This window comes from Aquarana catesbeiana, linkage group LG05, assembly GCF_042186555.1.
Source record: "Aquarana catesbeiana isolate 2022-GZ linkage group LG05, ASM4218655v1, whole genome shotgun sequence".
Classification (NCBI taxonomy): Eukaryota; Metazoa; Chordata; class Amphibia; order Anura; family Ranidae; genus Aquarana; species Aquarana catesbeiana.
This window is the reverse complement of record NC_133328.1, coordinates 395,609,085-395,633,724: the sequence shown is the minus strand read 5'-3', so window position 1 is coordinate 395,633,724 and position 24,640 is coordinate 395,609,085. Positions and strand designations below refer to the sequence as shown.

The 24,640-nt window shown below is 42.6% G+C and overlaps 1 protein-coding gene across 3 annotated transcripts in view; it reads right to left on the bottom strand.

Moving 5' to 3' along the window:
• JARID2 (jumonji and AT-rich interaction domain containing 2) overlaps nt 1-24,640 on the bottom strand; it is a 342,752-nt gene that overhangs the window by 168,616 nt on the left and 149,496 nt on the right. For all 3 annotated transcript variants that reach the window (XM_073631096.1, XM_073631095.1, XM_073631094.1), the window contains one exon: nt 10,645-10,774. In XM_073631096.1, coding sequence (XP_073487197.1) covers nt 10,645-10,774 — 130 coding nt within the window. The remainder of the gene's footprint in view (nt 1-10,644; nt 10,775-24,640) is intronic.

Below are 24,640 nucleotides of genomic sequence, written 5' to 3'. Positions count from 1 at the left end.
ACCAAACTGTAGATGTTGTTAGCTACAAAAGGAGTCTCGCATACCCACACAAGCTAAACTGCAGATCTAGGCAAAACTGAAAACTGATTTCTACCTTTAAAACAGGTTTTTCTATAGTTGACAAAACCTGCAAATTACCAGATTTCAGATGTTCAAACTATTCTATATGTAGCGCTACCCCCGTAGGAGCCTCTTGAGTTTGTTCGGCATGTTACTCTGCCCTTCAACCCCAAGAATTGTCTCAGCCCCTCTGGCACACCTAGCAATAAAGTTAGTGGAACACCACAATAAATGACACAGACACAGTTCAAACTGGATTCAACCTTCACTGTTTAACCTTCACTGTGTACTTACTGAAGAACGAGAACATAAGTGAGTGTCATTCAGCCAAAACCTGGGAGAAAGCAACCCGCAGACCCGGTTGAATTAACTCTAGGCAAATTATTAGGTACAAGTAGTAATAACAAATGAATAACAACTGTACTCAGGGTAAAAGAACAGCAAGTAATTTTAGCAAAGAGATTTCTTCTTACTAGAAACTTTAGGGGAAGGAGGGCCGGCCTACAAGAACTCTAATCCCAATAATAGTTGAGTAATACCAACACCAACAACGTGTCCCCTTTAAAAGCAACAAAGACTCAGTATCTAGAATACAAGGCCTTGCAATTATTTTCACTGGCAGTTGGAGCTCAGAAAAGACAAAGTTCTCAAAGTATAACAAAGGAGGTCAGCAGTCAGCATAAAGAGATTTAAAGGGATAAGTGACAGGTCTTCTTGGCAATCCGTAACTATGCGGTCTGTATGCAGTGTCCAAATGTGGATTGTGCATCTTTAAAATGGGCAAGTGCCCTCTCACCAGTCCTGTGACCGAGGTAAGAAGGAAGATGTCCTGGCAGATAGTCCTTCAGCGGCCCGCCTGGCCACCTTTTTATTATTATTATTTATTTAAGGTACTTAAATAGCGCCATCAATTTACGCAGCGCTTTACATATACATTGTACATTCACATCAGTCCCTACCCTCAAAGAGCTTACAATCTAAGGTCCCTAACTCACATTCATATACTAGGGCCAATTTAGACAGAGCAAATTAAACTACCAGCATGTCTTTGGAGTACCGGGAGGAAACCGGAGTACCCGGAGGAAACCCACGCAGGCACAGGGAGAACGTGCAAACTCCAGGCAGGTAGTGTTGTGGTTGGGATTCAAACCAGTGACCCTTTTTACTGCTAGGCAAGAGTGCTACCCACTACACCACTGTGCTGCCCTTGCAACCGTAACGCTTCTTGTCCTGATGGGACGCCCTGGTCTCTGGAACAGTCTCTGGAACTGTGACAGGATGGTTCTTAAGAGGATCATAGCAGTCTCCCCGAACACATCTGTCTCCCTCTCAGCCTCGTGGTGAATCTCCCCTCAGACCAAAAAAGATGAAGTCTTTAGTTAGCCTTTCTCTTGCAGAGCAGGCTGGGCTTTGTAGTTCTTTCATATACAAGGCTATAGGGGCTGTTTGGTGATGGGACTTCATGTCACATGATCCTTTGCTGCTGCTTAACTGGCTCCCTCTCACTGACAATAGACACACAGGGGAGGGAGTGGACAGATGCCTGTGCAAGCGCCGCTCGCATTACTGAGAGTCAGCAAGGAAAAAGAGGGGGGAGGAATCCCCTGCAGGGACTGGCAGGCACACTCTTCCTCAGTGGAGAACCCGTGTAAGCCTGTGTCCATTGTGGTGGCGGCCGGTGGGAGGTGTGGGGCCATGAGTGAGAGAGCGACCCCCGCTACATATATCAGTCATAACAGGAATTCTCCCTGTTCTATTGTTCTTATTTTTTTTTTATTTGGCCACAGCACACATTACATCTCCCCTGTATACTTATTTTTCTAGCAGCCCTAAACCTGAATCTGTTAAATGGAAATGTTAATTTGCTCCCCGTTTCTAAGCATCACACCTTACGGTTCTAAAGCTATCCACATACTGCCAGACAGAGGACAGTCACGCAAAACTTCCATTTTAGACCTATAGGAGGTTCTGGCCAGTCTTTCCATTTACATGGACATGTACATTCATTCAATTTAAAAATGATGGACCAGCTAGGCAGGAAGACTGTCAACTTTTACTTTCTCATCCTCACAAGCTATACAATGGATTCAAACATCACTTTTAACAATATGACAATGTATGAATGAATATCCAAGTGAAAATGTGCAGAAAATATTTACCCCATCAATATCTGACTCTTTAAATATTTCTTCAAGTGCCACATCAGGTTGTGGGTAGGGGAGTTCAAAAATGTTGTGTGAGCCACTAATGGCAGAGAATTTTGATGTCTCGGCCCAATTTGCCCAAGTGTCACATTGGGCTATTAAAGGTAACAGGATTGGAATAATTATGACCACAAACAGATCATCAGTTCGGGTGCATAAGCACATCAATGACTGCGGTTTATTAGGGATTTTGTGTGTTAAGTTACATTCACGGATGATGTTAAAAAGGGTTAATCTGGTCCAGTGGACTAAAGGATGACTGTAAGATTATGTATGATCATATGGGCTTCACTATTTGCCTATAAACTGTTAAATTGCCTGAATTATCAAAATTTGTCAATGGCAATAAGGAGGAGGCTCTAAAATAAAGAGGGTTCAGAATACAGTATGCTGAGTTTTTTTTTTTTTTTGGCTACACTCTACAATTAACCCCCGAAAAGGGTGAAACGCATCTTAGGAGTTCTCTACAGGTGGGGAACAGGAGCTGAAGTCATCGTCTACTCATTTTATTCACATTCATGCAACAGGGGGTTTGGGTCTGTATGCAGACAGCCACCATTTTGTTAAAGTCCACTAGAGCTTGACATGCAGATACCGTCAAAGTCTTGCACCAGCCTGTTTTCTCTGTAGCTCAAGGCCCTTTATGTCATTGTGACTGAAACCAGGCAACGATTTCCACAGAAAGTAACCCTTATATACATCCATATCATAGGCTTTGCTTTTCTGTCAGGAAAACAATGGAAGGTCAGTTACTGCTCGATGACAATTTTGAAAAGTTTGATTTTATTAAATTGTATGTAATTAAGAATTTGGTAAGGTCCCTGTCAGGTTTTTTTCTTGTTTTTGTTTTTTTGATGTATGTGTTTTATTAATAAGATTTCCCAAAAACACAGTAGGAAGTAAGCTGAAATCTCTCCAAAGCAAAAGTGGTACTGGAACAGGATTCCCCTTTTGGAGATTTCCCCTACCCTCCTGTGACAACTTTCTAATTTTTGGATTTCCTATTATTTCCAGTACCAGTGCCTACAAAATGGTAATAGGGAGAGAAAAGCTCCCCAGTGAGGACACAATAATAAAAAGAACTTGACAGAAGTTCTAGTCCTCCAACAGTCTCTGCTCCTACAAAATCCTCTCTTCATAGACTTCATTTAGATGATAATGGATAGATTACAATGAAACTGCATTTTCAGGCATCATTTAAAGCAGTGGTTCTCAACCTCTCTAGTGCCGTGACCCCTTGATAAAATTTCCCAAGTTGTGGGGACCCCTAACAGTAAAATTATTTTCGTAGCGTGGGTTGTCAGCACCCAAGGCAAGACAAGTAATTTGCGTCCCTAACCCATGGACATTTAGCGCTCCCTGACTCCTTTCCACTCCTTCCAGTATTAAAACCCCTTATGGTACATTTTAGGATGTACGACTCTTTCTGTTTGTTCTCCATTCTTTCCCTTTTATCTCTCTCTATACTAATTTATTGTTTTTTTCCCCCATCCCTCTCTCTAGCCGTCTTTCTTGTTCTTTCTCTTATTCTTTCTCTCCCTTTTTCTTTTTTCCTTCCCCTCTTTTCTTCTCCCTTCCATGTATTCTCTATTTTTATTCCTTGGTGGGGCGAATGGGATGAGTGGCAGTGCTGGCAGGGAGTTGGGATGAGTGCCAATGCTCGGGGGGTTCTGATGAGCCAACTTCGGTGCTCTTGATCAAGGTCATCTGATCTGAGAACTATAGTGAGGAGTTTTAATTGCAACTATAATCACAGGTAGTGTTACTCACTGTGTCTCCGGCTTCACTGTGCACTTTGTGGCATCTGGTAGCAGTGACACCTATGCCAAAATCAGGAGATAGGGTCTCCTCCAGCCCCTCCCACTTCACATTCCTCACCAGTCAGCTGACCTCCAGTTTCTGCCCCCCAGCCATGCCGTGAACTGAATGGGCAGCTGTGAAGAGGCTGAGCGGGCGGCCGCGGGCTCCAGGTACAGCCCTGCTGGGCGGCCGAAAAAAGGCTGGGAGAGCGGTGCGGGCTTTAGGAACAGCTCAGGATTCGGTGACCCCTGGCAAATCATCATTTAATCCCAGAGGGGGTCCCGACCCCCAGGTTGAGAACCAATGATTTAAAGCATATTGATCATTCATTCAGAGTTCCAACCTATGAATTTTCTGCAAACTCAACTTTTGTTAAGTTTGGCAGATTGTGAAGGCAGAAAACACGGCATTATCCTCAAATAGGTATGGTCTCCAAACAGATTACAGTCAATTAATAAATATTAGCTTTGACCATCCATTTAGGTTTATTCTAATTAAAAAGGCTGTCTTCTGGGACAGCATCTGAATACAGATTTTCATTATGGCATAACAGCACTGTTTCAACTGAGTTATAGCATTGAAATATCAGTCTACAAAGCATTTCAAACACTCCATTTACACTTAAAAGGTACTGTAAGCTGTTTGCTGTGATGGTTAACATTTGATTAGCCAAATTCAAATAAAGGAAATTAATATTTAAAAATAAAATGGAACAAAAGGAAAAACAGTACTTTTGTAAAATTGACAGGGATCTCCGTTATCAGATCTTTTTAAATAAAGGAAATGATCCTGACTGCAGATACCATTAGAGGCATGATTAGGTTATCAAAAGAAGAAGAAAACAATGACCTAAGAAGAAAACAATGCCCTAAAAAAAAAAAAAAAAAAAAAAAAACTGGGTCTGGAGCCCAGATTTTTTGAGTTTGGGATTATATCAGCAAACGATAAGCTAGGGCAGCATTCGCTGTGAAAAAACATTAATAACATTTTTGTTAAAGTGAACCTTCAACATGCTTGCTACACATACCCAGAAGTACACAGGGCATGTGTAATACACCCTGTAATTCTATCCTACTACTGCCCATTTCATGGCACTTGCCAGCAACTCCCAGCTGTCAAAACGACAGTTGAGAGTTGCTGTGTAAATACAGCAGCTGTAATAGCTGCAACTGTCAAAAACAAATGGTCTAACACAGTTTCTAAATAGAGAGATACAAAGTGTTACGTTTGTACTTAGTCTGTTTAATCCATGTGCCGATCAAAGGTATGAACTTTCTAAATTCATAAAAAAGTCAGTTAACTGTCAGTTAAATCTATTTGACAAATAAATCAAAAAAGATTTTTTAATTTGTTCCTATTTAACCCCTTATAGTTAACTCTTGGTTCATCAGCGCTTCTTAACGTCTTCTTCCATTCACTATAAAGATTTTACCTCACTTAGACTCCATGCACACTGGACATTAAAATAACGTTTTAAAAAATGCCAGTAGCTTTGCAGTGAGTCTTTCAACTTTTTTTTAACGTTTTTGCAACAGCGTTTATTAGCGTTTTTTTTTTTTAAGAACATTTTTATTTATCTTGTCAATGAAGCAAAAATGTTAAACGCTGGTGAGCCACGTTTTTGAGCCTTTATCAATGTTTATCGTTTTTAAGCATTTTTTGTCAGCATTCGCTCCTGAACGCCCAAAAACTCCACTGCTGATAAGCGTCCAAAAACATCCATGTGTGCATGGACGGATAGGATAACATAGAGGGGAGTTTATGGGCTCCCCTCCCAAACTCCCAAAAACGGCCGTTTATGTTCTTCAGTGTGCAAGGAGCCTTACTGTCTAACAATGATGTGACGGAGCAGGTGGTGACGTGAACTCTTCATTGGGGTCTCAAGTAGCAAATAAACCCTTCCACACAGCATCCAAAAAAGTTTTGTGTAGAGTTACACGGGGGGGGGGGGGGTATTTTTAGTGTCTGGAGTGTTTCCTAGTATTTTGTTAACTGAAAACTTAAAGTACAACTATAATAAGATACAAGTCGTGAAATATTAATATCACTTCAAAACAGTAACCTAGAGATCCTGAACAATCTTCAGATACAGTATCTTAAGGGACCCTAAAACTCGCAATACTCGATTATCAACTATTATAAAAATCTCAACTTCCTCAAGCTGATGTTCGCATGGCCCTTTCTGTGTTTCCATATTTGCCTATCAACTGTGTTAAGTTGCCTGAATTATCAAAATTCATCCAAGGAATTAGGAGGGGGCTCAAACTGGCGGCCCTCCAGCTGTTCCGAAAATACAAGTCCCATGAGCCATTGCAAGGCTGACAGTTACAAGCATGACTCGCACAGGCAGAGGCACGATCGGACTTGTAGTTTCGCAACAGCTGGACGGCCGCCAGTTTGAGACCCCTGCTCTAAAATCAAGATGTTTTCAGAATACAGTATATGCTGGGGGGTTTTTTGGCTACACTCTACATTTAAGCCCCAAAAAGGGTGAAACGCATCTGAGAAGTTCTCTACAGGTGGGGAACAGGAGCTGAAGCCATCTTCTACTTATTTTATTCACATTCATGCAACAGGGGGTTGGGGTCTGTATGCAGACACCGCCATTTTGTTTAGTTTTGAACTACGTGTGTGTTGTCACACTGTTGTATAAGTTTTCAATCAAAACTACAAGTCGCCATTTTAACACATTAACAGGCTAGATCCACATTTGTTGTAATCAGGATCCCTATCCAAGCAATGCCCTGCAAGTGAAATGTATGCATGCAGACCCATGGCTGGGTCTACAGCACTAAGGCTGCTTTCACACTGGGGCGGGCGTTGACGGTAAAACGCCACTAGTTTTAGCGACGCTTTACCGTCATTTTAGTGGTGCTATTCAGCCTCTAGGTTGCCGCTTTTAACCCCCTACTAGCGGAAGAATAAAGGGTTAAATGTGCCCGTGTAGTGCCACTGCCGAAGCGCTTTGCAAGCGCTTCGGCAGCAGTGTCCATTCATTTCAATGGGCAGGAGTGGGCCGCCCCAAAAAAGCTGCTTGCGGGACTTTGTTTTAAAAAGGCTTTCACACTGGGACTGCAGGGGAGGTGTTTTTCAGGCGCTATTTTTAGCCCAAAAGCACCTGAAAAACGCAACAGTGTGAAAGGGGTCTAAAATGAAAAGGTGAAAATAAATCATTTATTTAGAAAGGCAAAACTGAATGATACTCACTCCTTTAGCAAACTAAAATTAATTCAGCTAGGCCTTGTTCACACGGGTGGCCAAGGTAAAAACAGGCGTTTTTAAAAGATAGCAAGCGGCTGCTCAGGGTTGTACACATGCCACAGCAAAAATTTTAACCCCTCTGTGTTCAGCAGGGAGTACCGCCACTAAACGTGACCCATTCAAGTAATGGCCCTTTCACACGGACGTGTCTGTGTACAGGCTCCGCTTTGCTCAGCAGGGATCGCTTCGTCGATCCTCACTGAGCAGGCAGATGACAGGTCTGTCTCTGCACACTGTGCAGGAACCGACCTGTCAGAGCGCTGCTCTCCTCTATGGGACATCTCTCTCTACAGTCTGTCTTCAGCTGATCCGCCAGACGGATGGAAAAATAGGGTTTCCATCCGTCACACTTTAGCGGATCGATAACGGTCCACCCGTGTGAAAGGGGCCTAAATGGGGCCGTGCCAGAACCTGAAGTGAAACGTTTATGGTTGTGAAGTGGTGTTTACATACAAAATCCCCATTTAGCTGTCAGAAAAAAAGGGTATTTGGGGAGTGACAGTATGCTTAGCAGCCGCTCCTCTACATCACTCTTAAAAGTGATTCATCATAGATCGCTTTTCAGCAAGGGCTGCTGGCTGTGTGAATGAGCCCTTAGGGTATACAGTACAGGAAAAATGCATTCTATATGAACCATAAACTTTGATTTCCAGATTGTATATCACTGCAGATTTTTCCGCCAATTAATAAAGATAATATGAGGACAACTACAACAGACAAATGTAGAGCATAAGGATGCCCTTTGATTGCTGTGATAAAATTGACTATGTATATATTCATATAGAACTGTAGGCATTAATTGATGTCAGTCTCTAGTGAGCAAAGCATTACTAATTACGCAGTTTGATGGGCATTTCTCGCAACAGGAGATATTCACTTCAAGCTCCTTAATTACTAGGAAGTATGCTTATCTAAACAAGTATTCACCACAGCTACTTTTCATACAGAAGAAATGTGTTTCCTGTTTAAACATTTAAACATATTAAAAGAAGAGTTATAGCGGAATTCAACCCACTTTTGAGAGGTGGTCTTAAACGAAAGACCACCTCTCCACCCCTCGTTTTTGGATATCAAAATATATATTTTTTATTCTATTGTACCTTTTAATGAAGTACAGCCTGTACTTCCGATCCATCCGGTCCGCGGCGCAGGATGTCATATCCTTTTGTGCAGGGAGCCCCCCCCGCTGTCTTATGGGACCTGTGTGTGTCCCAGAAGACAGCTGGCCATTCACAAAGTGCCACATGACTCGCGCATGCGCAGTAGGAAATGGGCAGTGAAGCCGCAAGGCTTTCCCTTAGTTAGAATGGCTGCGCCTGCACCCGATCCGATGAATGGATCGGCCTTGGGGGGCTGACATCGCGGGCTCCCTGAACAGGTAAGACAGGCATCCAACCAACTCCCGATCAGCACTCTTAGTCAATGGCAGAGTGCACTGATCGGAGTGTTCTGGCGAGGAGGTCAACAGCTCAGCAGGGGAGATCACTGGACTAACCTTGCATGGTTAGTACAGTGACTCCGAATGGAGCTGCAAAAAATTTTTCGTGCAACCTGTGGCAAAAAAAAAATGTTGTACAAAAAAAAAAAAAAAAAAACTGTAGTGTGTACCCAGCTTGAGGCCGGGTTCACACTGGTCCGACAAACGCTCCGACATTGGGAGCTCATGTCGCATGACGTGTGAAATTCAATGCCCCCCCCCCCCCAACCGTACCAGGCCGCATGCCCTCAACATGGAGGGGTGGGTGCTTTGGGGCGGGGGGGGGCACGTGGTCATCACCCGGTGACCACGCCCCCTTATGACGGCACAATCCCAGCCTGCCCCGGGGCTGTGACCTCATAAGGGGGCTGGGTCACCGCCTATATAAGTCCATTGCGGAGCGCTCAGAGAGCATTCCAGCTCAGGAGAGAGCGTCGTGTCAACATCGGAAGAAGAGAAGAGGGAAGAAGACAAGAAGGCAGAAGTCCGGGCCACCGCTAGCAAAAGAGCTGCAGAAGATAGCAGAGGAGCCGGCAGAAGATCAGGACACCGGGAGGAAACGCCGGAGAGACCCCCGAAGCCGGAAGAAGACCCCCGGAGCTGCCTAATAAATTACTTTAAAAACCTGTGTACTGTGTTTATTCAGTGACGCTTTTTTCCCTACGTGAATGGGTAGGGGTACGATGTACCCTATATTCATTCACAAAGGGTGGGGGGCCAGGATCTGGGGGCCCCCTTATTAAAGGGGGCTCCCGGATTCTGATAACCCCCCGTTCGCAGACCCCGACAACCAACAGCCAGGGTTGTCGGGGAGAGGCCCTTGTCCTCATCAACATGGGGACAAGGTGCTTTGAGGTGGGGGGCTGCAGGGTGCCCCCCTGCCCCAAAGCACCCACCCCCCATGTTGAGGACATGTGGCCTGGTACGGTTCGGGGGGGGGGCGCTCGCTCGTCCCCACCCCCATTCCTGACCGGCCGGGCTGCGTGCTCGGATAAGGGTCTGGTATGGATTTGGGTGGGACCCCCACGCCGTTTTTTCGGCATAGGGGGGGTTCCCCTTAAGCTACATACCAGACCCAAGGGCCTGGTGTGCTCTTGGAGGGGAGAATCCATGCCGGTTTTATATTTAAAATTTGGCGCGGAGTTCCCCCTCAAGATTCATACCAAACACAGTGCCGGGCAATGGCGGGGATCCAAGTCGGATCCCCGTTCATTGAAAGTCGGACGCATGCCGCCTTCATGACGCAGGGCAAAGTCAGATCCAAAGTAGGACGGCTGTCGTGTCACACCAGTGTGAACCCTGCCTTAGTGTTGTTCCTTCCATGGCTCCCACTTGAGCTGTAACCTTCCTGCTCTGCCTGAGTTTAGGAGCAGATGGCTATCAAAGTCTATATCTAATCTTGTGCTTTTTTCAGCGCTCTACTTTTTAAGTACTGTACTATAATTTAAAGTGATACTAAAGTCTCGTTTTTTTTTTTTTTTGCCTAAAAATAACAAATGTGTTATGTTATATACTTATCTGCTCTGTGCAGTGGTTGTGCAGAGCAGCCCCAATCCTCCTCTTTTCAGGTCCCTCTTTGGCTCTCCTGGCCCCTCCCCCCGACGAATACCCTGACAGAAAGCAACTTGCTATGGGGGCACCCAAGCTGAGCCGCTGCTTTGTGTGTCCATTCAGACATGGAGCCTGGCTAGGTCCCACCCCCTCTCTCCTCATTGGCTCACTGACTTTGTTTGACAGCAGTAGGAGCCAAAGGCTCCCAGGAATGAGAGGAGTGCAGGGTAAAATTACGCATTCTGTATGAATAAGATCAAAATAATATAATAAAATATGTAAACTACCAACCTTTTCCTTACTGGACCATCTTCCGAATCTGAAGACGTTACACTGTTAGTGAGTGAAGACCCTTGAGATGTGTCATCCTTTTCAGTTTCCGAAGACTGCCCTGATCCTTTAGACTGTCCATTAAGAAGACCTAGAGAAAAGAAAAATCTAAAATTAGACTTAAGCTACTTGCCAAGTAGTGTATGCTTTATAAAATTGCATGACTTAAATAAAGCTGCCCATAGGCGATACAGTTTTAGTCGTTCAATCAGTGGGTTTAATGAAAAAAAACTGACCTGATGTAATGTGGATGGGGGAATCACCGAACACGCTCCCCCCGCCTTTGGTTTCTGATAGCAAGGACACTTTCCCACCATCAGAATACACTGATCAGCAGCGCTGGCTATAGATTGAGTGGGGAAAATCCAACAGGCTGACTGTACAAAGGTCAATTGACTTCTGTACAACCTCCCTGCCCATACATGGATCGAAATTTGTCCGGTTCCTGCAGAACTAGATGAATTCCAGTCCAGGTATGGCCAGCTTTAGGATCATATGTGGGGTGGGAAGAGCAAGTCTTTAAAATACAAGCATGGTGTTTTCAGATTTACTTGCTTTCTCACTTACTAAAGCACCTATGACATCATTTAAGCCACCAAGATAAATAACGCTAGGGAAAAAACTAAAGGTTTCAAGAGTAAATTTTATTAAACTAATGCCCTGTCATGTAGTCCCACCCAATCATCAGCATAGTGACTAAACTCTGCAATAAAGCAGAATGTGTGAAAAAACATACTTTCATGCATTAGATATGCTATAACCAATATTTCTAAGTCAATTTTGAACATTTTCACACATGAAATTGTGCTGAAAACCACTGTGCTTACAGGGATGCTGGTGAGTTGGAACAGCTTCTTAGATCTCCTAGAGATTTTCCAAGGCAAAGCAAGATCTCTTTGTTAAATTTCCCTAAGTTCTATCTCATCACTATCAGCAAGAATTTTAACCCCCTTGTACTTCCAGTGATGGTGCATTTACTCAAAATGAAGAATCAAGAGTAAGAACTCCATGTTAAAGATTGATGTGCAAGCAGAAGTAAGAATCAAAAGGCAGAAAAACGTTTCCAAAAAAAGTGAATAAGAAACAGCATCTGATTCTTGTCGGTTTTGTTGGGAATGATGCTTTAAAAGCTGATTGTGTGTTTGTGTGTTTTCAAAGAAGAGGCTGGGGCTCAAAATAAAGAAATAAACTCATAGACCATGACAAGAATATGTTCATTGTTTCCAGTGTGTAATGGCCAAATGCTGAATCTCACATAAATACAGATAAATGAACGTGTTTCCATCAGCAACCAGTCAGATTACTTTATTAATCTACAGTATGTTACAAAATGAAAGTAGGCTTATGGCTGGTCAAAATGGACAAATCCTCCCATTTTCTTTCCTTTGGATGTTATACATAAGACCCTATCCTTAGTATGGATGTCTGCAATATGAACAAAACAGTACCATTTTCACCTTCAGTAATTTTTTTTTTTACTGTTGAATCACATAGAAAAGCAGCAGGGGAGTGTGGGGGCATAAAGCGAAACAAAAGATGCACAAATACTAGGGTTCCCTTATAATAAAATAACAGCTGGACCTAATATCAACTGTACTCCAGTATCTGTGGATATCCTCCACACATCCTCTATTATGGACATACTGGTTTCCATCTGATCTGCTAGACAGACCCAATTGGTCTGCTTGTGTGAAAGGGGCTTAAGGCCTTGTTCACACAGGGCATACACAGTGTACACCCCTGCAAGGCCGTACTTGTGCAGGGATGCACAGGTGTTCCATGCATCCCTGTGCAGGCAGTCCCACTGATGTCATTTGGAATGTAGCAACCACGCAATCACAACCATTGTTCCCAATTTGACATCCATGTAGGTCCGCATGCAAGTCCCTGAGCTCACACTGTCTGCCTCTGGGGTCATGCACCCACACCCACACGATTGTCAGAGTGGAAGCAGCAGCTATGCCTGTGCAGCCACTGCATCCCAATTACATAAAATGGGACTGCCTGCATGGGGATGCATGGAACACCTGTGCATCCCGTGCAGGTAAACATGGCCCTCCAAGGGCATACAATTTAGTATGCCACATGTGAACGATGATTTAGTATCAATTTCACAGGAATTTTGTACATTTTCGCATGTATGTATCCACTAATGATTTTAGTGTAGCTTAATAAAATTCCAATTTGATGAACATTTGCGCAACTATTGTGGAGTCTAAAAAAAAATCAGTTACACATTTTGTTTTTATTCTATAGGTCATGTTCTTTCAGAAAATATATGGCTTGAGGAATCTTTTATCAATTCTGAAAGCCTTCGTTCCACTTAAAAGCAAATTTAAAATCGTGCGACTTCAGGTGCTACTTGAAAGACATCTGTGTGGTTTCATGTACGGAGGTCTATTGAAGTCGCACCCGAAAATCGCCAAAAGTAGTGCAGGAACTACTTTTACAAGTCGGTGCGGCGCAGCAATGTCGATGTCGCACTGATGGGAATGGTGCCATTGCTGGCAATAGGCTGCAACTTCAAATCGCATGACAAATTGCTCCAATGTAAACAAGAGCTAAGGGAAAAATGGTAACCTCTAGCTTTATAGAGTAAATTGTTTTTAGTTACTGTTTTGCACACGTTCAGTATTCACCATTTCACAAAAGGGTGCAATTTAAAATGTACAAATATTTGTTAACTCAATACAGTTTTAACTTTTATATTTAGTAGGAGTTTAGCAGATATTTTTGTAATGTTTTGCCATGTACGAATCCACAAATAATGATTTTAGTGTATTTTTAGCGCAAATATTGATTTGATAAACATTTGCACAAATATTGCAGGGCTTTAAAAATCAGTAGCACCTTCTTTTTATTCTACAGGCCATGTGCTATCAAAAAATATATGGTTTGGGGGGTCTTTTACAAACTCTGAAAGCTGCAAGTCTGTAGGCCACATTGTTATTGCTACTTCCATGTTTTGTTTCTTCTCAAGAAAACCAATAAAAAATACATTTAAAAAAAAAATAAAAATCAGTAGCATCTTCCTTTCATTGTACTGGTCCTATGCTTTCAGAAGATGTATAGTTTGGGGGGTCTTTTACAAACTCTGAAAAGCTGTGAGAAATGAAAACCTCCAGATTTTTTGAGAAATTTGGTTATATATAGTTTTGTGTACGGTCAGCTTTCACCATTTCGCAAAAAAGGCGCAATTTAAAATTTACAAATATTTATTTACTAACTCAAAACAGGTTAAGTTTTTATATTTAGCAGGAATTTTTTAAAATGTGCTGCATTTGTATCTGCTAATAATGATTTTAGTGTATTTTTAGTGAAAATAATGCTTTGGTAAACATTTGTGCAAATATCACAGGGCCTTAAAAATCAGTAGCACCTTCTTTTTATTCTACAGGTCATGTGCTTTTAGTTTGTGGGGGCCTTTAATAAACTCTGAAAGCTGTGAGTGAAAAATGAAAACCTCCAGAATTTTAGATAAATTTGGATATTTACATTTTGAGTATTTTCGATTCTTACCATTTCGCAAAAAGGCACAATTTAAAATCTACAAATATTTGTTATTTATTAACTCCATACAGGTTAGCTTTTATATTTGGTGGGGATTTTGTAAAATTTGCTGTGTTTATCTGCTAATAATGATTTTAGTGTATTTTTAGCAAAAATATTGTTTTGATAAACATTTGCGCAAATATAATTTTGCCCTAAAAATAATTAGCCCCTTATTTCTAGTCTACTGGTCATGTGCTTTCAGAAAACATACGGTTTTGGGGGGGGGAGGGGTGACTTTTACAAACTCTGAAAGCTGTAAGAAAAAATAGAAAAGCAATGGAAAAATTCCATAAATGGTCCGGCCAGCTGAGTTTAAAAGTGGAGCACAGGGCCTGGCAGGGAAAGGATTAAAGCTATCCTATCGCAAGTCTCATGGTAAAAGTCGCAAACTTTACTGTAGGCACTTTCAGGTGACAGACACACCAGGAGCCCCAAAGCAGGCAGCAGTCTGTTTTGCGCAAACAGTCCTAAAGTGGACCTAAACTTACCAATTTAACAGTTTTCTAAAATACTTACATTTAAGGCATGCAGTGAATCAGAGCCCATTCACACAGGGGCAACTTTGGATCCGACTTCAAGTCGCCCCTAGTCACCTCAAGTCGCGCTACATGAAAAAATCAATGTAAATGAATGGATCTGTCTTAATGCACACTACTGCAGTCGCTCCGACTTCAGAAAAGGTTCCTGTACTACTTCAATCCGACTTGAAGGCAACTTGTACCCATTGATTTCAATGGAAGTTGCCTCCAAGTCTGATTACTGTTCATACTGAGGCAACTTTACAGGAAGCAGAAAGGAAACAGAAAGTAATTTACTCCACTAAACAGCCAGCTCCCTCCTTCTCACACACAGCTGACAAGCTCTGATTGGCCACTTGTAAAGTTCCCTGTCCTGGAGGCGACTTTAAGTTGTGTTGTAAGTTGCTCCAAGTCGTGCTGTGACTCATACTCAAGTCGTGTCCAAGTTGCCTCCCAAAGTCACGCTGGAAGTCGTGTTGCCCCTGTGTGAATGGGCTCTAACTCTCACAGTTGCCAGTGAGTTTAGTTAGCTCTGAATTGAACTATCAAGCCATCAAATGGCTGGTGCCATAGCTGATCACATTTGTAGCACCATGGCAAATATGGGTCAAATAGAGGCTAAGATGACAGCTTCCTTGGCTGTAAAAGATAGGAAGGTCTGCAATAAAAATGTACTATTTAAAATAGGATATACTGTATATGATTGTGTCTGTCATTAGCATTAACACATCAGTTTTTTATTTTTCTGCATCCCTAAATCTATCCCAAATTTGTAGACGCTTTTTACTTTTGCGCAAACCAAGCAATATACGCTTATTGGGATTTTTTTTACCAAAAATATATAGCAGAATACATATTGGCCTAAACTGATGAAGAAATTAGATTTTTTACTTCTTTTCATTGGGAATGTTTTATACCAGAAAGAAAGACTTTTTTTTTTTTATTCTAAATTGTCGTTCTTTTTTGTTTATAGCGCAAAAAATAAAAAAAAGCAGAGGTGATCAAATACCACTAAAAGAAAGCTCTATTTGTGGGAAAAAAAAGGACATCAATCTTATTTGGGTACAGCATCGCACGACCGCGCAATTGTCAGTTAAAGCAAAGCAGTGCCATATCACAAAAAATAGCCTGGTCAGGAAGTGGGTAAAACCTTCCGGAGCTGAAGTGGTTAAATACAGTCCAAGAGTGAGCATAGCCACCCTTAGACAGGAAGTGTTCTACTGGCTTGATTACCAGGTTAAAAATAAAGAAATAAAAAAGGAAAAACACTTGACATTTGGGGTAATTTTGACATTTCTCACATACTGTACATGTTAAGCCAGTCATACATGGATCAAAATTCGGCTTGCTCAGCAGGGACTGGCCAAATTTCGATCCATGTATGGGCAGACTGGTTGTACACAAATCGATGTCTTGATCGCCTTGTGTACAACTAGCCTGTCAAGTTTCTCCCAAACGATCAGTGACGTCACAGGCTCCCCACTGCTAGAATACAATATCACGGCAGGAGGGATTCCCACATCCACTTTTTTTTTTTTTTCCATTTAACAGGCTGGTTAAATGAAAAAAAATGTGTAATGTATGGACTGCCTTAAAATCAGATAGGCCAGGTGACAGGGTCTCTTTAAAGAAACCAATGAACCATTCTTATTAGCCCTCAAGTCGCAGAAACGCTCTCACTTGAATAGTGCAAAAAAATCATTTCATTGCGGATAATTCATTTGTACAGATATGTCTCAATGGGGATCAAATACCCTTCTCAGTTTCCAATATGAGTTTATCTCAGCAAGTGGCTACTAAGTGTTCAGTATTGCAATACAATAGTGTCCTATGGAATGCAAACCATCACTGCACTCATCAAGGCAAGTATACTGAACTGGGATATCAAAAATGATATATGGCAAGGCTGCATGCAGCTAGAAGAATCCTGGCACTGAGACACAGAAAGGGGAACATTGGCTCTTTAATGAAACCATTTAAAGAGGCTTTTTATAGACTGTGCAACTTTATACACCTATGAAACAGAGATAATAATTCCTCTAGGCATCACTGGTTCCCTTTGTTAAACCACCTAATGATATTTATGTAACACAAATATTAAAGGTTCCTGAACACTATGCAAACATTATTGAAAAGGTTATTTGGCAGAAAGATTCTAATTTTAACTGCTGTCATCGAGTCTACAAAAATGAATTTAGTATTCACAGAAGAGTAGTTAGGGCCTTTATTACCAGCAATATTTTATAATAAGATTGTAGATCAGAACATTAACCAAAAGTAAGTCATTTGAAAGCTCAGCACACCAACCTCAGTCACTCAAGTACTGAATTCAAACATCAATGAAATATTAAAGCGTTTGTTAACCCAAAAACAAAAATATGTAGATTCTGGTCCCTTAAAGGCAGATTACACAGCACAGTGCTTGTGTAATCTAAACTGTAAAAAAAACCCTAAACCCACCACTTCCTGTACATGCTCTCGCTAAACAAACCATGATAACCAGGGCTGATCTGCCCTGATCACCTTGGTCAAAGTGCCTCCCCTCTCTGATAGGCTGCCCTGCCCTGCTCCGCTCTCCTCTCTCCCCCCTTCTTCCCGCCTGTCATTCCCCCTGTGTCTGTCTGTCTCCGGCCCCACCCCCTGCTGCTATTCCTGTAAAATACATTCACAAAATTGTCACTGCCAGCCTCTCTATTAGACGCTGGCATAGCACACTATGTCATTTGTTTTAAAAAACGAGCGATGTAAATTGCTTCTGCGGAGGAGACGAACGGCCATGTGATTTCCCAGGCTGACGTCAGAGGGAGATCACAGCCCCTCCCTCAGAAGCAATGTATCGGAGCTGAAAAGCGTCCGTGAGTGATGTGACCGGCCTGAAGACAGCTGATATTTGGTATTTACAGCGCTCGTTTTTTAAAACGAATGACACAATGAGCTATTCCACCCTCTAATAGAGGGGCTGGCATAGACGTGTATAGATGGGTTAACACACCCTTTAACTACTAGCAATAATTTACCAATGCAGATCAACAAAACTACCACAAGTACTTCAAAAAATAATTTAAAATATTACCAGATTAAACAAACACTATATTACAGTGAATATAAAGAACATCACATTGATACTTGCTTGGTATCACTGTGGCAAGACTAAGCATTCAACCTTCGTACACAAGAGGCAAATGACAGTATTACTGACACAAAATTGTATTTTTAAAGCACACATTCCTACATTCATTGAATTAACCTTACACTGGAAGACTCTGCAACCCTTGTATACCCACCAGAATGCTTCCCTGTGTTTGATACAGGAACTGAGACAAGCTACCTTTTGACCAGTAACTGGTACACATGAGGCTGAGGACTGGCAGAGTTTAGAGCAATGTTCCTCTTAGTGTCTTGCATACCCAAGTTTAATCACTGCACTCCAGCACTAATATGTCTACTAATAAAGGAACCTAAGTTTTTCCAATATTGTCCTTAAAATTACTGTAATGTCAAACTATGTCAATTTCAGCTCATAAGCTAGAAAACTGTTAGATGAACGACTCACCTTTACAAGCCCTTGGCCATCCTGAATGCATATGTTTTAAGATCTAGAATTCTGTCATACCATATTTGAAGTACAAAATGATCTTGCAATATATAAATATACACTTGAAGCTGTATACAATAATAAGCAAATGCTACCTCAATCCTTTCTAGAGTTTCCTTCCCACCCTGAAAACACTAAGATTAAAGGATAAACATATGCCACAGCAAAAACGTACAAGTTCTTTCCACTTCTTTACAAGGCCTGCCTGGGGCCAATGCAGTGTGCATCATCTTCAGTTCTCTGAAATTCGCTAAAATTACTGGGCCTGGTGAGCAGATATGTCTGTGACAACAGACAAAAATGGCATGGTTCCTGTCTCCAGCGTGCCAAAGTAAATTAAAACGTTGTGTTTATTTTTCTTTGCATGTTAAGTTCTTAACTAAGGGAACACGGTCATCAGGTAACACTTTCAGGCTGCTGACAAACAATACCTAAAATTACTCTTACCAATGCTGATCTTGCTAAAGCAATTGACTATGACTTTTGTCATTAATAACCCTGTGGTTTTCTTCAACCTGCAGGGATCGATATTAAGTTTTTTATCTCATGCTTTCCAGGGTAGAGGAGATATCTGGGATCGTAATGACATTGCTTCTAATAAGAAAAAAAGGGATATAAAAAAATCTAAGGGACAGTGTAAAAATAAAAATAAAATAAATAATAATTCTTTTTTTTTTTTTGCCCCCCTTCCCTTGTGCTCTCACACATAGGGCAGCCTGAAATGGAGACAGACACAGTTTTTGTTTTATCCAGCTGCATTTACTCAGTGCACTTTAAAAGATCCAAGTGAAAGACATAACACCAACACGTCAGAAAAAAAATAAAAATTCAAATACAGAATCACTGAGTTGAAAAAAGGACCACCACCTTGTGTCGGTATTTTGTTGAACCACCTTTTGCTTTAATTACAGTCTTTATAGTCTGTTGAGATATGTCTCTACTAACTTTGCACATCTAGACTTCGCAATATTTGCCCACTCTTCTTTGCAGAACTGGTCAAGTTCAGGTAAATTTGATGGTGACCGTTTGTGGACCGCAGTCTTCAAGTCATTCCACAGATTTTCAGTGGAGTTTAAGTCTGTCCTCTGACTAGGCCATGCAAGGACATTCACCCTTTTTCTCCTCCAACCACTGTGTGGTAATTTTTGCTGCATGCTCTGGATCATTTTCATGTTGGAAGGTAAACTTTCTTCCCATTGACAACTTTCTGGCAGAGGGCAGCAGATTTTCCTCAAGAATCGGATGGCATTTTGCCCCATCCACTTTTCCTTCTATCCTGACAAGTGCTCCAGTCCCTGCTGCAGAGAAACACCCCCATAACAGGATATTACCTCCTCCATGCTTTACTGTAGGAATGGTGTTATTTGGATGGTGAGCTGTATTGGATTTTCACCAGACATATACAAATAATTCAATTTTAATCTCATCTTTGTGATATTGTTGTCAAACGCAAACAACGACCACTCTTTGTTATAAATTCCTGCAACTGATTCAAAGTTGCTGTAGGCCTCTTGGTAGCCTCTCTGACCAATTTCCTCCTGGTCCTTTCATCCAGTTTGGAGCAACACCTTCCACTTCTTAATATTAGACTGAACTGTGTTCCTAGGCATTGATAAAGCCTTTGACATTTTTGTGCATTTATCTCCTGACTTGTGTCTGTCCACAACTATCCTGGAGATCTTTTGACACAGGGGTTAATTCTTTTCTATACCCACTGTACATAATTGTATCATTTAGATTGCTTCCTCCAGCTTACTTGTCAAACTGGAAGTAGCGTTTTCTATAGATCGGTGAGAGTGCAGCCATTCACACAAATTCAATGTATATATGTGCTCTGTGTGCACAATGCTGTTTCTCTAGTACTGAAATGTACATGTGCTCTAAGCAACTAATTGGTCTGATCAGTCATATACCCTATATTACCAAAAGTATTGGGACACCTGCCTTTACACGCACATGAACTTTAATGGCATCCCAGTCTTAGTCCAGAAGGTTCAATATTGAGTTGGCCCACCCTTTGCAGCTATAACAGCTTCTCCTCTGGGAAGGCTGTCCACAGGGTTTAGGAGTGTGTCTACGGGAACGCTTGACCATTCTTCCAGAAGCGCATGTAAGGTCAGGCACTGATGTTGGAGGAGAAGGCCTGGCTCGCAGTCTCTGCTCTTAATCCCAAAGGCATTCTATTGAGTTGAGGTCAGGACTCTGTGCAGGCCAGTCAAGTTCCTTCACCCCAAATGCTCATCCATGTCCTTATAGACCTTGTTTGTACACTGGTGGTCATTAATGTTGGAACAGGAAGGGGAACTGGGGACTGTTTCCACAAAGTCGAGAGCATGAAATTGTCCAAAATGTCTTGGTATGCTGACACTTTAAGGCTGGGTTCACACTGAAAAAGGATGCAGCTCACAGCAGGAGTCTGGTGCGTCCCTCTTCTCCATTTCAGGGACAAATCAGGCTCAAATTTTTGCCTGAATTCGGACCTGAAACAGAGCCAAAGATGCACATGACCCCTGTGCAATCTGCTCCGAAGCCACCCCAGAGATGTGTGAACCTTCTCAATTGAGAGCCAGTCACAGTCATCTGTCATGCAAATTGGATGTGGGGAAACCTGCATCCAATTCACATAGGTGTGAACCCAACCTAAGAGTTCCCTTTGCTTGCCATGCCCAACAACTGAAAAACAACCCCACACCAAAATCCCCCCTCCACCAAATGATTTGGACCAGTGCACAAAGCAAGGTCCATAAAGACATGGATGAGCGAGTTTGGGGTGGAGGAACTTGACTGGCCTGGACAGAGTCCTGACCTCAACACAACTGAACACCCTGGGGATGAATTAGAGTGGAGACTGTAAGCCAGGCCTTCTCGTCCAACATCAGTGCCTGACCTCACAAATGCACTTGGAAGAATGGTCAAACATTCCTATAGACACACTCCTAAACCTTGTGGACAGCCTTCCCAGAAGAGTTGAAGCTGTTGTAGCGGCAAAGGGTGGGCCAACTCAATATTGAACCCCACGCACTAAGAATTGTCAGTATTCCAGCAGTTTTGGAAGATCTCATGTCATGCTGTGTGCTCCCATGAGTGACGGCGGATGAGTCAAAGGCAACCACTGTACATATTAAATACAGAGACAGACCCTAGGTCAGTGTGAGAGGCTGGCAGGGATCTGGAAAAATCTACAGCTGAAGCTGGGAAGAGGAATCAGTGTTTAAAGGAGTGGTGGTGATAGTGAAAAAGACGCTTGGGGGTCTGCAAGAGGAGCAAACAGGGAGAAAATGACAAGGAAGAAGGGTGAGGAGGCCTTGCAAACTCACAAATGCAATGCACAGCAAAGGACAAAGGAAGTCAGGCAGCAGCTAAATTAGAAAAGTATGCACATACACCGGTTAAAAGCAACCAAACATCCTCACAAGCTAAAAAGGAAAAGCCAGGGACAGCAAAAGATTGACATAGGAGCAGAAGCAGCAACAATGGAAAATCTAATGATGCCCTTAGAAGCAAGCGCTGGGGGAGGGGAAGAACCCTCATTAAAAGGAAGTATTGCAGCTAGTGAATTTTTGTAAATCTTCTCGATTTGAAATGACTGAGCAACTTAAAGGGATAAGGGAAGAGATTAATTTTTTTAAGACATGATGCACAGAAAGTTCGAGAACGGACAACTGCTTTGGAAGGGAGAATGAGCCTGGTGGAGGACCATCTGAACCCATTTAAAGCAGGAAGTGAAAATAATTAGTGAAAAAATGAATACACATATCCTTAAAATGGAGGACATGGAGAACAGACTGCGCAGGAACAACGTGAGAATTCTGGGACCTCCGGAGTGCTGTGAGGGCTCTAACCCTGTAGGTTTTATGGAGAAATGGCTTGTGGAAATTTGTGGGAAGGAAGTTCTTTCCCCTTTTTTTGTAATAGACAGAGCACAGAGAGTGCCATATAGAGTGCCACTCCCAGGGGGTCAGCCTAGACCATTCCTGGTGAAATAACTTTTTTTTTTTTAAGATAAAGCGGTTATACTTCAGAAGGCTATTGAAAGGAGAGACATATACCATAATAGAGTCAAGATTCTATTCTTTCCAGATTTCTCCCCAGAATTGCAAAAACAAAAGAGCCATGTTTGTGAAAATCAAGAAAAGATTGCAGCAATTAAAAATTATATATGCGTAGCGCTGGTAGATTTTCATCTACCGCTTATAGGTAAATTTAGTGGGTTATCTGTTTTATACATAGTCAGATTTAGCCTCTGTTCCAGTTTGGCTGTGTTGCATGTAGTTTCACACTGTGCCTGTGGGTGTCGTCGTCATGGGTCGGTGTTGGAAAGGCAACGCGCTGAAGCGTATGGGTGCTCTTCTGTTCCGGAGATAACTCGGTGGAGGTGGTCCTCCGAGTTGCATTCTGGGACAGGGTATTTATGGGACAGACGCCATGTTTTAGGGTCTGTTCCGTCCCACCTGCTGGCCACTCCTGGCCGACAGGTATGTGTTAGGAGTATTACCGCGTGGTCGTCCGACCGGGAGGACCACGTTGCTGCAGCATGTGGGTGGGCCCAGAAGCCTGTCTGGGGCCTACCACAGCGGCGAGGGAATGGTCCTGTGCTGTCTGTCCTACGGGAAGAAGCTGGACAACTGAGAAGATCCCAGGGGAGGACCCGTCATGGAAGGATCATGCAGAGAGCTGGTCTGGAGAGGGGCCTGGTGACTCAGTTGGAGGACGCATTCCTAAAGTTAACCTACCGCATAGTATTGCCAGGTCGGCTTAAAGGTTCTAGTGCTGTGTTTGCTGTCCATCGTAAACCATTACATCCTGTGGCAGAGGATCGTACGGGTTTCTATTCCATTCAAGTCTGTGGCAGAGACTTTTGTTCGTGCTGCGTGTTGGTTGCTAGGTTAGTGAGAGAAACCTATCTGGGCGGGCAAAGTTTCAACTCTAAAAGGAGAGTACATTCATCTACAAGATTCCAATTCATAATACTACATCAAGAAAAGGTATTTAAACTTCCCTGCAACTCTTCTTCTACCTCTTTCCTGCTACGTCCTTCAGTTACTCTTTATTAAAGCATTGGAAAAGATACTCAAGTGTCTGGTGTCTACACTGTCGGGTATTAAACTCAACGGGACCCTAGACCCGGTTCTGGTGAAATTGAGGTAACAAAGGTGATGGTAACAGCCCGCTTTAAACCAGTAGCTCCACCGTGAGTTAGTGCTACATATGCTAGGTTATATCCCTCTTGGTTACGGGTAGTGGAACTAGGTGAAACACATTTTTTCTATACTCCAAATGAGGCACTTGCGTAGCTGGAGAAAAATGAAGAGAAGATACGAAGTAAACAAAGATCAAGAGCGGCGTCCAAGAGACTAACTATGATGAATAATAGGATTTTTATAACAGCTTACCTGTAAAATCCTTTTCTTTTGAGGTACATCACGGGACACAGAGCCTCAGTAATTACTGATGGATTATATGGTATCACTAGGACAGAGAGGGCAATCTGTAACCAAGACCTGAAGCGCCGAACAGTATGTTGTCTACCGAGCGCTCGGGTTCGGCACATCACGGATCTTGTGGACAGATTACTGGGAGGGGCTGGGGAAGACCCGGCTGTCATGGTGCACGTTGGCACCAATGACAAAGTCAGAGGCAGATGGAGTGTCCTAAAGAACGATTTTAGGGACTTAGGTGCTAAATTGAGGAAAAGGACCTCCAAGGTAGTGTTCTCAGGAATACTACCGGTACATCGAGCCACACCAGTAAGGCAGAGGGAGATTAGGGAAGTAAACAAGTGGCTGAAGAGCTGGTGTAGTAAGGAGGGGGTTTGGGTTCCTGGAGGACTGGGCCGACTTCTCAGTCGGTAACCAGTACTATAGAAGGGACGGACTGCACCTAAATGAGGAGGGTGCAGATTTGCTGGGAATGAAGATGGCCAAAAAGTTAGAGGGGTTTTTAAACTAGGCGATGGGGGGGAGGGTCCAGAGACAGTGATAGCCAGCGCGGAAGATATTCTAGAGGGTGGTATTGGGGGCATTAGTGGTAGGTTAACCAAAGCACAAAAACACAAGGTGAGTATAGTAGCAAGTCCTAGTTGCAATCTTGAAACACCCAATACGAGGACAATATGTGACCGGTCCAAAGTATGTGGCATGTTCACCAATGCCAGGAGCATGGCGGACAAGATGGGTGAACTAGAGATACTGTTGTACAAGGAGGATTTGGATTTTGTGGGAATTTCAGAGACCTGGTTCAACAGCTCTCATGATTGGCTGGCAAACATTCAAGGGTATACCCTATACCGCAA